This window comes from Furipterus horrens, unplaced genomic scaffold (assembly GCF_987537825.1).
Source record: "Furipterus horrens unplaced genomic scaffold, mFurHor1.1.pri manual_scaffold_17, whole genome shotgun sequence".
Taxonomy (NCBI): domain Eukaryota; kingdom Metazoa; phylum Chordata; class Mammalia; order Chiroptera; family Furipteridae; genus Furipterus; species Furipterus horrens.
This window is the reverse complement of record NW_028327187.1, coordinates 104,907,258-104,922,828: the sequence shown is the minus strand read 5'-3', so window position 1 is coordinate 104,922,828 and position 15,571 is coordinate 104,907,258. Positions and strand designations below refer to the sequence as shown.

At 43.6% G+C, this 15,571-nt stretch overlaps 1 protein-coding gene across 3 annotated transcripts in view; it reads right to left on the bottom strand.

Moving 5' to 3' along the window:
- Positions 1-249: 249 nt before the first annotated feature.
- Positions 250-15,571, bottom strand: part of PCYT1B (phosphate cytidylyltransferase 1B, choline) — a 102,560-nt gene continuing 87,238 nt past the window's right edge. For all 3 annotated transcript variants that reach the window (XM_090264961.1, XM_090264959.1, XM_090264960.1), the window contains one exon: positions 250-4,025. In XM_090264961.1, the coding sequence (XP_090121087.1) occupies positions 3,813-4,025 (213 nt within the window). In that variant the 3' untranslated portion in view covers positions 250-3,812. The remainder of the gene's footprint in view (positions 4,026-15,571) is intronic.

Sequence of the window (15,571 nt, the reverse complement as noted above, 5' to 3'; positions counted from 1 at the left end):
CAAGGTCGCAAAGCAAGTTGGCGGGGGACCCTACAAACCAGGGTCCTGGGTGGACTGCTCAGATGGCCTCCCCTCCAGGTGGGTCTGTCCTTAACTAGCTCTTAAGTCATGGGCTCTTCGGCAAAACTGCAAGAATCTGCCCCGTGGTGCACAGTGCAGTGCGATTCTTAAGTGCTGGGGACACAGCTGGTCAGAGCCGAGAAAGCTGCTACACATGCATTTTCACAAACCTAACACAACAAGCGAAAGTGCAATTCTGCTTCTCTTTTATTTACAAAGAAGTTGGAAACTCTGTGTTCCGTTTGAGAGCAGGGGTGGGTATGGAGCATAAGGGTTGCGTTGGGGTGGGATTGAGGACCGATTTCAGCACCAGAGCAAATGCTTGGGCTTAAGGTGGTACTTGAACTTAGGTGAGTCATCGTCATCTTGCCTCATATGCACAGTAGGTATGCTCTTCTTATGGCTTGTCTCGGAACACATTGTAGTGACACAACAAATTGTAAAGTCTAAAAGAAGAGAAGTTGCGAATGCGTTATGAACTTATCTTCTAAAAAAAACAGAACAGCCCAAACTGGATCTTCTAAAAAAACAGAACAGCCAAAACTGGTACTGAGTGAATGCCTCAGACACAGGAACAACTCTGGTGCATTTGGGCTCCTCAGACTCGGTTTCATCTATGCCGCCATCTTGCATCTTGTCCTGGGGTGCGGCTGGGTGCTCAAGTGAGGCCTGAAGATGGAGAGAAAACAAATGCGCACTCTTCCTGCTCCTCCCTCCAAGGATGGACTTACAGGAACTACTGCCTAAGGCGTGGAGCAAGATTGCAATCCTGCAGCTGTGTCTCTTCCCTTCAGAGCAGGTCAGAAGGCCGCGTTGTCTTGGGGTCACTCTTCTTGAGGTTGGTTCCCTTTACCTTTGTAAAGTCCTGGCACATGGGAGCTGGCTTCCCACAAACGAGCCATTCAATGTGACCATGACATTACAAGTCCCCCGCGTTCTCAGCTGGTGGAAGGGTGAACATTTGTTTTCAGGGTTCCCAGGAGAAGGGTGTATGGCAGCTAATGAAGTGCTGAAATCTGGAAGCCAGGGGCAGGGGACCCACATCCCACATGGGTACCCGCTGACTTTGGGCTTCATGAAAGGAAGCTTGCCTTCTTCACTTGTTGGGGGGTGGTGTGTGACACTTGAAAATGAGTGGAGAGTACCTATTCTTCCACCCCTACCTTCTTTCTGCCCTGTTGTTGCCCATCATCATTTAACCTGCCCCCTTCCAGAACCCTAAGTAGCATGCTCTCCTGTCCTCAGTTTAAAGTTTCCCTCCCTTTCTGGAGCAAAAGAATTGTTCCTTGCTTTTTTATCATTCCTGCTGGCTTCCCTCCCCAAGCTTGCATCATACGTTGTCTATCTCTCACTGCAGCCTCACTCAGTCTGGGCCATTACTGTTGACTGGCTGGCCCAAATAGAGCAACCCCATCTCCTCCTAGGAATGGAGGGTAGCTCAGAGAAATTGGTAGCCAGGAAGCATCAAATGTTGGGTCACAGAATTCACCCTCCCAATTCCTTCTCAGTAGTCTTGTAGCCTTAGTAGGTATTGTTAGAGATCAGGAGGACAGAGGTGAGATTTAGAACCTGCATGTGGGTTGTTTTGGCCTATCTCTGGACTATCCCAGACATTGACATTTCCCATAATTGGCAGCTGTGATGGCACTGAATCTGCGTCATATTAGTGGCACCTGTCAGTATGGGGTATAAGCCCTGCAAAGTTATAATGAGCCTCATAAATCAACCCCACACTATTTGCCCCAGAGCAGCATTTAGATAAAATTGCCCTGGGCCTCTCTTCAGTCACCTCTTTTCTCTTCCTTTATTCTTGCCACCTTGCTTTGCCCAGCTGATCTCCTCATCCTTTCACTCCTATGTGTCACCCAGCTGAAGTGGCAGCCATATGTGCCCACTTTCCCCTGAGTACATGACTGAAGAGAAAGACTAAACGGGCCTTGCTCTCTCTGCACAGCAATGCTCTAGGCCTTGACTGCAAAAACAGATTTTCTTCTCACAATGCCATGTTCCTGCCAGCTCTCTGTCCCACATGAGTACTTGACAGAATTCTGAAGGAAGTGCCAGGAATAGGCATGGTTTCATTTCCCAATAAACACCACTCATCTCCAGGGGGGCAAAGAGGTAGTTCAACCCCAACACAAGGGGGCAAGACACACCACACCTTCCTTCACTGCTTGCCCCACTTGTCACCCAGAAGGCTGGTTCCCAAGGCCTCTGAAAAGGGGTGTTTCTGTCACAAGAGATGCTGGGCTCTGCCTACAAGTTGCTGGTCCAGGCCTCTGTTTCTGGCTTTACTGGGACAGCCAGGCAGTGCCTCTTCTGCCCAAGAGTGTGGTTCTACACCTTCAATCTACCTGCTCACTTCCTTCCTGTGATGAGGGGACAGTAACTTCAACAACGCAGCAGGAACGCTTGGGGTCTGCATCTCATTTAACAAAACTAGGGCCAGGGATAACTACAATCCTCCCTACTCCATTCAGATGCTGAGCTCAGAACCGGGGCTCCCACAGTGCTCCCTGAAACTCTTCAGAGCCCTGCCTTTGCTCAAAAATATCATGGTAGGCCATGGGAACAACATATCTCATTTCCTCGTTGGTGTAAGCCAGTTCTACAGGAATCCAGGATGAGCTTTTTGAAAAAAGTGCCGAAGTCACAAGGGAACCAGACAGTCCTTAAGATCAAGGATTTCAGCACGGTTATTAGAGGGAGAGCAGGAAAAGAGTATATTGTAAAATGCCACCAACTCTATTTTCAGGTTGCAAATGGTCTGCACCCTGGATGGCATGTAATAGAACATATACGTGCAGGTAGCACCCCCTATTGGTATGCTACGTAGTTTGGTACATCAAACTGTTACTTGAGGTCTATGAACCTTAACTGGTCAGAAATGGGGAAAGCCATTCCATAATAGCATCCTTCAAGGAAAAGCTTTAGGAGATGTCTACCATCTGCTAAACTTGGAGCCAAAGCAAAGCAGCTCCTCTTTCCTTTCTTATGTGGGATGTTTTTCTTTGATGCGTTCCCCACACATTAAAGTAACTCAAGAAAACAAATCAAAACAATGAAAGAGTACAATCAGGAGCACATGAGGCTTTACATGGCCCCTTTCCTTGACAAAATTGTCCTTTGAATAAGAAATTAAGGGTCACAGTAGATGACCTTTTATATATCTGGCCTAAATAAGGCTTCATCTATGCGCCACACTTCGGGAGCTGGAAAGAAGTGATACATTGCAATGTCAGGTCTCAGTAGCTAAACTGAGAAGGTTGGTATTTGCCTTTGACTCAACTGTTTCTACTGGGGACAGGTTTTTTTCTGACAGAGCTTGGGTGGCAGGAGGCAACGTGCAAGGCCCTTAGGAGCCAGAAGTAGTGGGTTGAGGGAACAGCCACTTCCACAGGTGGTGCATGTGGTGGGGGTAGGTGTAAGGACCAAAGCACAAGGCACCCCCCTTGCTGCAAGCCTCCCAGGGGTGCTCTGTGTCTTTCCTTAGTTAAAGTAGAGTGATTCTAAATGACGCTAAGAAGGTTTGTATAGGTGGTCTGCCTGGAAACCTCCTGGCAGAGCCCAGGTGCTGGGCTAGGTGGAGAATGAGGGAGAGCTGGTCCTAAGGCCTTCCGTTAGCAGAGTTCAGGGTCTTCCTCCTGAGCTGAAGCTCCTGTGACTACTGCTCTTCCAACACCACCCAGGCATCCCCAGTGTCCCTACCGTCCTCCCCAGCCTGTGTGGTGTGGCCCTTTTGCCCTCAGCCTTTACTTCTCATCCTCATCCCCCTCACTCAGGCTGCTGATGGAGGCTGAGGCAGCTTTGGGTGAGGAGGGGGGTGAGCTTTTGTTCGGGAGCCATGATAAGGTGGGCGATGGGGAGCGGGAAGGAGACCGGCTCCTGGTCGGGCTGTTCACAGGACTCTGCTTCGGGGACAGGACCTGCAGCATCCGGCTACTCTTCTCCTGGAACATCTGCTTCTGGAGGGGAATTTAGAAAAGACATCTGTTAGTCAAACCATTTGAGATGGCAGAAAAATAGAAAGGAAAAACGAGAAGGGGAGCCACCACCCCAAATGCCTGTACTCCCACGCAAACTCGTTCTACAGCCCATGTGGGCCAAGACACTCTCTAGGGAGGAACTGCGTGAAATTCAGGCCCAGCGAGCTGCTGACATGTCAGAGCACATCACTGCTGCTGCCCAGCATGCTTTCCTTCATGCTGCCTTCTCCTCCATCTACGAAATCTAAGCAGGTGTCTGGTACTTGCCGGGCACATAGCAACGTTCTAGGTACCGGAAGTATATAAGGAGGAATCTCACAAACCAGCTCCACAAAATATGGAGGATGTCACATGGAACTACAGTCTGAGAAAAATAAAAATGACACAGGAGAGCAAGTAAAACAATGAGAGAGAGATGTGAGCCTGGGGACAAGTGGGCTGCGACTGTAAATAGGGGGCTCAAGGGAGGCTACACTGAGAAGGTGCTATCTGAGCAAAGACCTGAAAGATATGAGGGAGGAGGCCACATGAAGGACCGTTAGGAGGGAGTGCATTCCAGACAGAGAACCCCAAGAAGGGAGCATACAGTTCATGTGCAAGGACGAACAAGGAGGCTATGGGGACTTTGGTGGAGTCACCTGGGTGAGGAGGGGCATGGGGGGATGCAGTTAGAGGGAAGTCACCAGAAAGTCACAGAGAACTGTGTCATGTAGGGTCTCGGTGGCCATGGGAGAATGTTGGCCTTTAGTCTGAGAAGAGAAACCTCTGGAGTTCTGGGCAAAAGAGTAACAACTGACTTTTGCTTTGAAGGACCATGTGGCTATTGTGCTGGGAGCAGATTACAGCGGAGCGAGGGCAGGGTGGGGAGAACAGCAGGGAGCCCTTGGCAACAGAAATCCAAGACCGGGCGGTGCCTTGTGCCAGGGTGATGGCCACGAGGATGCTGAGAAATGCTGGGAGTCCCGGTATGTACTTTTCCCATAATTTTATTAACATACCATTTATTTAAAGTAAAACTTTTTAGCACGCAGTTCTGTGAGTTTTGATACATGCCTACAGTTGTGTGATTACCACCACAAAGACATTATAAGAACGTTCCATCAGTGCCTCTGGCAACAGACCTGGTTTCTGTTCTATTGTGTTGAAAAATCTAAATGGAGTCATGCAGTTTGTGGTCTGGCTACATGTCGAGGGCAGAGCCAACAGGACTGCTGACAGATGGGATGTGGGATGTGGGATGTGGGAGGAAGGGGAATCAAGTGACTCCAGCTCGTAGTCTGTGAAACTAGAAAGCTGGTGCCGCCATTTGCTGGTGTGGGGGACTGTGGGGGTGCAGGAGATTTGGGTGTTAAAATGGATTCGCCAGTCTGGGACCTCAGGTGACTGTTGCCTGGTGCTTTGGGGACCAAGCCCTTCCACGACACTGCCCTTCTGAGCAGCCCAGTCCTGGCCCCAAGCCCCTGCGTGTCAGGCCTCCCAGAGCCACCAGCAGATCTAACCTCCTGCTCTTTGCCTGTGGCATGCCCCTCCCCCAGTTCTGTTGCATCCGCTTCTGAGCACCTTGCACATGCTCTCTTCCCTCATCCCTCTCCTTTGCTCCTCACCAAGACGCAGCTCCCAGCAGCTCTGTCCAATCTTTTGATCCTAAACGGACTCCAAGAACCAATTCTCCTATTAGTGATTTTAGACTTTGCTCATTGTTTGAGTTACTCATTGTATAAACCCTACTAAATCCTCTTGGGAGCAGGTGCTGAACAGGAGGTGGTCATGTCTGAGCCAGGGCTTCAGTTATGCACAGGGAGAGGGGTTAGGTGGAGAGGGAGCCGTGTGCGGGTAGAGGGAGCTGAGTAGAGAATACTCAGCACGAACGCCTGTTAGGAGGCACAGCCTGAGACTGGACCACCAAGAGGAGGTTGGATTTTTTTTCCCCAGAAGCCCCTGGAAGATTTTGGTCAAGGGAGGGTTATAATCAGATTGGTGTTTTAGAAACATCTTTGGGTGTGAGCATAAAAGCAAGGAAAGAAACCATACAGGAAAAAAACTAATGTTTGGCTATCTAAGAATTTCTGAACCTTGCACTGGCCAGTGTGGCTCCGTTGGTTGGGGCATCATGCCGTAAACTGAAAGGTCGCGGTTTTGGTCCCGGTCTGGGCATGTACAAGAGGCAACTGATCCATGTTTCTCTTACATCGATGTTTCTTTCCCTCTCTCCCTCCCTTTCTGTCTCTCTAAAATCAGTAAGTATGTCCTGGGGGTGCGCATAAAAAAATTAAAATAAAAAGTTCTGAACCTAAAAAAAGCCATTATGACACATGTAAAAAGAAAAACATGGAAAAAATTTGAGACATTTAACTTCAAATTGTGGATTTTAGTATATAAACAAAGCTTAAAAACTTTAAAAAAGAAGGTAAAAAGACTTCATAGAAAAAGGAGCATATGACATATATATGCAATTCACAAGCCTTAAAAATGAACATAGAAATTGTTTGGCATCAGTGAACAAACAAATGCAAAATGACTGAAGTGAGATTTTTTTATATATCAGATTGTTAAAGATTTTTTAATCCTCCCAACTTAAATTTTTTTTCCAGGTATAGTTGACATATGGCACTCTTAAGTTTGAGGTATATAGTTCTGTGTTTTGATGTTCTTTTGTGTAATTGCTACATATTGTTCCCATGGGGCTACCTCAAGGCCTACATAGAACAGGTTAACATTATAACACCCTATTTTAAACTGATAACTTCAATGAAATTCCTAAACTTTAGGCTTTCACTTCTCCTCCCCCTCACATTTTAGGCTATTGATGTTACAGTTAACATATGTTTTTATTATGTAAACAATAACAGATTGTTGTAATTCTGGTTATTTTTACTACGTTTGTTTTCTAACTTTTAAAATTGAGTTGTAAGTGATTTACACATCACCCTTACCACATTACAGAATCCAAATTTGACTATATATTTACCATTACCAGTCAGTTTTATTCTACCTTCTTTTGGTTGGATTTGGTGGGAAGGGGGACATTGAGGGAGATGAAGGAGGATTCAGGGTTATAATTTAAGTTTTTTTCCATTTCATTTTTATTTTTGGAGATCTTAAAGATTGTGACAGAGAAGAGGCTTGAAACAATCAACACTCTGATCTTGGCAGACCAAATCCCTGCCTACAGCACTCAAGTACTAGTCCGAACCAGTAAATCTGCTGGTCAAGCCCTGAAGATTCCCCTGTGGGGTGAGACTGGAGTGGGGGCTCCCAAGAAGTGACCTGCAATGACGGGGGAGCTGGATGTCCACCCTGGGCTCTACTTCCACTGAAAAAATCATAGACTCAGGGGAGACCTCTTGGCATGGTGCCATGCTAGCCTGGGGGTGGGGGTGGGGCAATTGGTTAGCAAGCAGCTGCTCCCCTAACCTTTCTAATGTGGTCAGTCTTGGTCTCAGTGGTGCAGGGGGTGCTTCAGCCTCACCCATGTGTTCTAGGATTCTCCCAGAGGTGTCTTGTCCTTGAATAGTTGTGTTAGTTCTTGTGAGGGGGAACAATGTCAGTAACGACCTATGTCACCATCTTATTGATATCACTCTCCCAAGATTTTTTTAAAAATTGCAATGGCCAGTGTTGGTGAGAGTTCAGGAAAAAGACCACACTTATGTTCCTGCCAGTGAAAGGGTAAAATAGTGTTTTTCTGAGGGGCAACTTGGAAATAGGTGCAGAAACTTTCCTGGGGAGATCATCAGAGATGGAAGTAGAAACTCTTTCCCTGGGGAGATCATCAGAGATGGAAGTAAATATTTCTTCTGTCCATGGATATTCAGTGCAGTGTCTTAACACACAAAACTGCAAACTCCCTAAATAGGTGACAGAAATTCTTGCATAACTGAAAGGATATACTAAGTGGCCGATGAAAACCAAGTCCTTAAAGAATATTTAATAATGTGAGAAAATGTTCATGAGCTATTACAAAGTAAAAATTATTTTAGAACAGTATGTTCTGCACGATCCCAATTTTGTAAAAGGTAATATATACAGTGATGGGGCAAAAGTAGGTTTACAGTTGTTTTTATAGGCATTATGGCCAGGCTTTCTTATTTAAAAATACTACAATAATTAATTAATAATAATTCAAGAATAAACTGTGTCTCATGTACTCACATCTGTAAAGCTACGTTTGCCCTACCCTGTACATGTAGATGGGAAGTAGATTGGGGCATTACCCCCAAAATATTAACAGGGACGACTCTGGGGGTGCTGAGTCTGCAGGTGACTTTTAGTCTCTTTTTATTCTCCATTTTCTAATAGTTCTGTAATGAACATATATTACTTTTATCATCATAAAACAGTAATAGGGAGAAAAAGAAAAGACTGAGGCAAGATTAGGCTAAAGGGCATTGCTATAATAACGTGAGAAAATATTAAGGCCTCAGGCACAGCCTCAGTCCCCCCCAGCATTCACTTTCCCTTTATAAACTCAAGCTCATTACTCTTTAGAATTTCAAGTCTCCTCTAGCAGATGTAATAGTGATGACTTGCTGATCACCAAGATTCTTTCCAGATTTAAAATTCCACAATTTTACAAGTACACCAATTATTCACCTTCCGTTAAAAGTATTGATAACTCTGCCAAAAGACCCAACTTCTCTCAGAATCAAACAAAAAAAAACTGCTATAGATTAAGCACATTTATGACACAAAATCAAATGCCAAAAGGATAGGGTGGCCTATTATTAACAGCAACATAAAAAAATATCCTTGAACTTCGAGCATGCACTTTAAAATATGTATTTTATTACTGTAATCTTTAAGTATAATTTTAGTGGCACCCATTAGCCCTCCTGCTGTTAATGGATTGTCAGCATTTCCATTAGAAGCCCACTTTCTAAGGAATCTGCAACTTGTCTACTGTATTTGACTCAAGCTCATAACTGAGAACGTTCTGCCTAAGGGGATGAAATCATTTGAATCTTTAATGATAAACAATGGTGTCACACTTCATAAAATGTGATATCTGTGCATAATAACTCTGGGTCTTGATTTGCAAGCTCTCTGATCTGTTACTGATGCATTGTGAAGGGCAGTTCCCCTACAAAGAAGCTGAATTGAATCGGGTCAGGAGACAGTTTGCAACGAGCTTCCTGGGAAGAAAAGCACTTTAAAATATAACAAATAATGAAGACCCTGGCATGGCATTTTCAAAGAGAAAAGGTATTTAAATTCAGACTTTTACTGTATTAAGAGGTTTCCATTTATAAAGTTTTCTCTCAAGAAAATAGTCCCATTTACAGTCCTGTCCATATGAAAGTATTTCCCCCCCTCCTACGAAGTTTTTCCTTTTAAGAAGTTCTTAACATTTACTGAGGCAGTAAATGGCATGACAAATACCTTTAAAGGTTTCAGTATATCAGATATATCCCATCAAAGCTGCCAAACAAGAAATGAAAAATATCCTAGTTATATCTGGCTTGGACCTCTGGTAAACAACGGAACTCAAACTCAAGCAAAGAGTTTCAGTTGTGGTCAAGTCAACAAACAACTAACACTTACAGTGCCTGGCATGTGCCTGCCAGGGGCATTGGTGAAGGATTTTAAGTATAAAACAATTTCATCTTCCCAATAACCATAGCAGGTGGCTGAGAGGCAAAGGAACTTACCCCAGGCTACCAGCCAGGAAATGAGCCCCTTCTCCTGACCAACTCTCTGTAATTAGACTCTCATAATAAGAAGCTTTCCATGTTTATTCATGTTTTACTTGTGCATTTGTTGGAAGACAAATTTTTGAAACCACTGTCAAAAGGCTCAAGTGGGAAATCTAATTCAAATCTACAAACTGAATTGTGTATTGTCTCAAAATCAAAACATTCTTTAAAATGAACAGTACCATTGGGATGGCTATTACAAAAATACAAAAAAAAAAAAAAACAAGAGTACTAGAGAAGATATAGAGAAATTAGAACCCTCGTGCATTATGGTGAGAATGTAAAATGGCGCAACCACTGTGGGAAGAGTAGGGCACGTCCTCAAAAAACAAAACAAAACCTACAATCGTCATATGATTCAGCAATCACACTTTTGGGTATAGACCCTGAAGAATTGGAAGTAGGTACGTACTTAAGCAGATATTTGTACATCCATGTTTATATCAGCCCTATTCACAAGAGCCAATAGGCGGACACAATCCAAATATCCAACAGTGGGTGAATAGACAAACAAAATGTGGCAGATAGAAATAATATCCCATTATATATGCATGTCTGTATATACATCACACAAAGTGGGATTCTTTTTCTAGCATGGTGTAGAGTATTTCCATGATAGAAGTTAAAAAGAACATTTTGTTTATTACAAATTATCATGGAAGATTTTCCTGGCATGAAGAGTCTGAAAATTGACCAAAGATTCATTCTTTGAACAAATATTTACTGATAGCACGCTATGTATGATTCAGGCATTAATCTAAACCTTAAGGCTACACGAGTAAACAACAGAGGAAAAAGTCTATGCTCACATTTATTTTTTAATTGAGGTATAACTGACATATATTACTTTCAGGTGTATAACATGATTCACTATTTGTATATATTATGAAATGGTCACCACAATGAGGCTAGTTAACATCTGGCACCATACATAGTTACAAAATTTTGTATGATGAGAGGTTTTAAAATCTACTCTCTTAGCAACTTCCAAATATGTAATACAGTATTAAATGTAGTCATCATGCTGTACATTACATCCCCAAGGCTTTTTTATTTTATAAATGGAAGTTTGTACCTTTTGATACCCTTTGCTCATTTTACACACCCCTCTACCCCCTGCATCTGACAATCAACAGTGGACCTCATATCACGTAAATATGTTCTTTCCAAATAAACAAACACGCCATCAGTCTTTTTTTTTTTAAGGTAATCTTAAAAATCAGATGGCAAAGGCCTGTTTGGTTGGCATAGGGACCCACCAGACTGATTGGATTGAGGCAGAGGGAGTTTGTGGTCCAGGATGAACTAGAAACCTGCACCTGACTTACGGTCATCTCTCCTGGTGCTCCAAGGAAAGGGTCTATGCTCACGTGGTAAAACAGAATAGACCCACTTTCAATTCAAATAGGAAATGATTCTCTGTGTTCAATCAATGAAGGGATATAGTGGCAGATCATTCAAAATGATACATAATGGTTTTTCTTTTTTTTTTAAGAACAGCATATGTGGCCGGGGTACTAATGTTGATAAATAGAATGTGTCTGCTCTGAAAATTCAGACACTTCAAACAAAAACAACAAACCTTCTCTACAAAGGCACGACCCCAAAACCTATCCCTGAAAGCTGATTCAGCTCCCTTGATCCTGGCTCCTTGCCACTTAATACCTTGGAAGTAAACATTTGCCTCCAACACAGCAATGAAGCTTCAAAATTTAACTTCTGTAAAGCCCCTCCCTTGATGTAGTCTTTCAAAGAAACACCCCCTCCGAAGAGAGGTAATACCAGATCTCTGTTGCGAAGGCTGCTCTCTGCAGCTCTGCTTGGGTTACAGGCTGGGGCTGGGATTGCTTCCCAGGTTTAAAATGTATGACTGCAGTACAGTCCCGCTGCCGCCGCCACCAGACACTGCTGCTGCCGCCAAGCACCACCCCTGCAGGTGCTGCCGTGGCACAGCACCTCGCTCTCTCCATCCCGTATCCACCCCCTCCTAACCTATCTGGCTGGGTATTTCTTCTTTATTTCTTTGTTTGTTGAACTTCCATGCAGTATGATTTTTCTGGATCTTCTGTTGTTTTTTTTTTTTTTTTTTTTTTTGGTTTTGAAGTGGTTGGAAATTCCTTCTTCGTTGTGAGGGAGGTGCAGCATGTCTGCTTATGCTGCCATCTTGGCTGGAAGTCCGCTATACTTTTTTTTTTTTAATAATTTATTTATTTGTTTGTTTATTTTATTTTTAGAGAGAGGGGAAAGGAGAAAGAGAGGGAGAGAAACATCACTGTGTGGTTGCCTCTTACTCATGCCCCTAACTGGGGACCTGACGTGCAACCTAGTCATGTGCCCTCACTGGGAATCAAACCAGCGACACCTGGCTCACAGGCCGACACTCAATCCACTAAGCCACAGCAGCCAGGGCTTCCGCTATACTTTTATATAACTGGCAGCACAGTAGGTCTGTTTACATCAGCATCACCACAAACTCATGAGTCATGCACTGTGCTACAATGGCTATGATGTCACCAGGTGATAGCAATTTTTCATCTGTGTTATAACCTTAAGAGACCACCATCATATATGTAGTCCATCATTGACTGAAATGTCTACACGGTGCATGACTGTAGCTAAATAAGTAGAGTGGTAGGTCATGAGATTGAAAAATATGTTGTGCTCTGATCATCCATGAATCAGACTAAATAAATGGGAACAGATAATGCATTATAGTGACTGAGAACTAGATTACTTGCTTCAGATTCTCAAAAGCAATTATGCTAGCCAGCTGCCAAGATGGCCCTACCACCTCCTGGTATTCATGTCCTTGTATATTGTCCTCCCAAAATATACCAAGATTAGTCTCCGTGACCAAGAGCATATGGCAGAGATGATGTTTCTCGCCTGTGTTATTAAGTCATAAAAGACTATAGCTTTTGGACTTCGAGTCAAGAGGGCAGAGTAGGTAAATACTGTGCTCGCTCCCTCCCATGACCACATCACAATTACAGCTATATTACAGAACAACCATCTTTGAGAACTACCTGAAGCCTAGCTGAATAGAAGTCCTATAACTAAGGAGCCACACCGAGACTAGTAGGAGGGGTGGAGATTTGGAATGGGCAGGTCCCACACTCAGTGTGGTTATTAAGAATTGGGAGGAAGAATGATATCTCAGCTGCAGGGGTCCCCCTTGAGGAGCAAGGGCTCCCCAGCTCAGGGCGCCAGTGCTGGGGAGAAGAGCCCCCATAACATCTGGCTGTGAAAGACAGTGGAGGTTGTGTCCGAATGAGAAGGAGGGCTGCTGGAGACTGAGGCGTCCTCTTGAGGGGCCTCCACACAGACTCATTTGCTCACAAACTCACTTGCTTTTTGGGCTCCAGTGCAGGCGCAGCAGCTCAAAAAGTGACAGGGACATACAGGGAGGAACTGGATTGACTAGTTTCAGGGCAAGGGTCAAGACGGTTGTCTCCTTTGTTGCACCCTCCCCCAACCCAGCCAGAAAATACAACAGAAACAAAGTCATAGATTCAGAGAACAAATTGATGGCTGCCAGAGGAGGGACAGGTGAAAAAAGTGAAGGGATTAGGAAGTACAAATTGCCAGTTATAAAAATAGTCATGGGGATGTAGAGTTACAGCATACAGAATATAGTCAATACTATTGTAAAAACTCTGTGGTGTCAAGTGGGTACTAGACTTATTGGGGTGATCACTTTGTAAGGTATATAAACGTCTCATCACTGTTGTACACCTGGAAGTAATATAATATTGTATAGCAACTGTTATTTAAAAATTTCTAAAACCATTTTTAAAAGACTGTAGCTTTGTCTGGATCACTCTTCCTCTGTCACCCATTCTGAGAGAAGGAAGCTGTCATGCCATGAGGGTACTTGGGCAGTCTTGTGCAAAGGCCCATGTGGTGAGGTATCCAGTCAACAGTCATGTGAGTAAGTGCTGAAGAGAACACTCCAGCCCTTGATGGCTGCAGTTCCAGCTGACATCTTGACTACAGCTTCGTGAGAAGCCCTAAATCATAACCATCCAGCTAAACTGCTTCCTGATTCCTGACCTTCACAGAATGTGTAAGATAAAAAATGTTTGTTGTTTCTGAGTCACTAAGTGTTTGGTGTAATTTATTACACACCAACAGATGATGAATAGAGCCATGGGCACCACGATCTTGGCTTGCTTAGGAAGAATGCTGACAGAACATTTCCTGAATCTAGATGACCTGGCCTAAAGTACCATTTTGGCAAACGGCTTTCTCACAAAATCTTGGAGGTTTTTCGGAGACCTCAGTTTCTCCACAATGCCATACTCTGAAGTGAAGCAAAGTGACTGCATCCTGTGGACATTCCTATCACAAAGGACAGGGTGCTGGCTGGGAGAAAGAGCTTGGCCCTAGACTCTCTCCCAGTAGATCCAAACTCTGTGAGACCACAGGAAAGCTTCACAATTTTTCTAGCCCTTTGTTCCTTTATCTATAACACAGTTGTAATATTACGTTCTTGTGTGGTTACAAATGGGTAGAATAGATATAAAGGACTTTGGAAAAAGAGTTTAACCTGCCATACAACCTCCAGAATGTAACATCATTATCATCATCATCATCATCACCACGACCACTACCACCACCACTACCAATTTCCACTCAGATGGAAATGTAAGGGTTTGAATATTATATCGTGGTTCTGAAAAAACATGAAGTCACCTGGGGAGACTCTATGCCATGAGGAATAAACACAAATATTCCCTAAAGATAGGTGTGCAGCTTAACTGTGTGGGCCAGGCTAGAGGACGGAGCAGGAAGGAACAGTGGGGAGTGCTGTGGACACCACAGCTAGAGAGTTTGAGCCCTCCCTGAAAGAAAGTTTGAAGCCTTGTTGAGGGCCAAGCAAAGTCTGCCTGCTCAGTTTGATCCACCAAACACCAAGTTGGAACCAAGCTTTGTCTCCAGCACCATATCTATTTGTATATACTGCTCTCTATATAGATCAATACAGATCGATGGAAGATTCAGGCCTCACCATGTACTTTGCAGATGTTGGGAGGTTCTACAAATAGGTCTTCATTACACATCCATTCATCCATTCATTCAGTCTAGAGACATTTATGGAATACCCACTATAAGCTACATATTATGCCTCCTACCAATCCTGTTGTACCAAATTTTGTGCCTTAAATCCTTCTATTTTTTGCCTTTTAAAGTTTGAGTTATTTGTACCAGTACTGTATTTTAGATAATGCAAATCCTCTATTTTAAGAAATAAGTTCCAGTCCCAAATCCACAAATAAGGAATTATTATAATAATAGCATATTCATGAAAAGCAAATTACTTATCTTGGCGTTTAACATCCTTGTAACTATTCCTGTACTTTTAATGTCAACAGGAAAAAGGAATGTCTAAGTCTGGCTGATACAGTAAATTAATGTTAATAACGGTTTTGACACTAATAGCAAGTTTTAAAAAGAAAAACCTCTAGTCTCTAAGCTGGGTTTCACTTCTTAAAAATCACCTCAGCTCACTGTCACCAGATCCTCCTAGGACAATTCCAACTACTATTTCATCTTCACTGGGAGCCTGAAATGACTGGAGTGTACAGAAAATTTCTATGAAATTTTATTCCTTCCCTGCCTTTGCTCACTGCAGATGGAGAAAACCCCCACCGCCTTGAGTTACAACAGCAGAGCTTCTCAGCAGAGACACATTTCGGAATCCCTATAAGCAAATTAAAAACTACATGGTTTCATTAAAAAACTACTAGTTGTTTCTTCAGAGCCTGAAAATTAGTTGTGAAAAAATGTGAGCTATTCAATTACTTATTAGATTAATGGGAAACTTCAGGC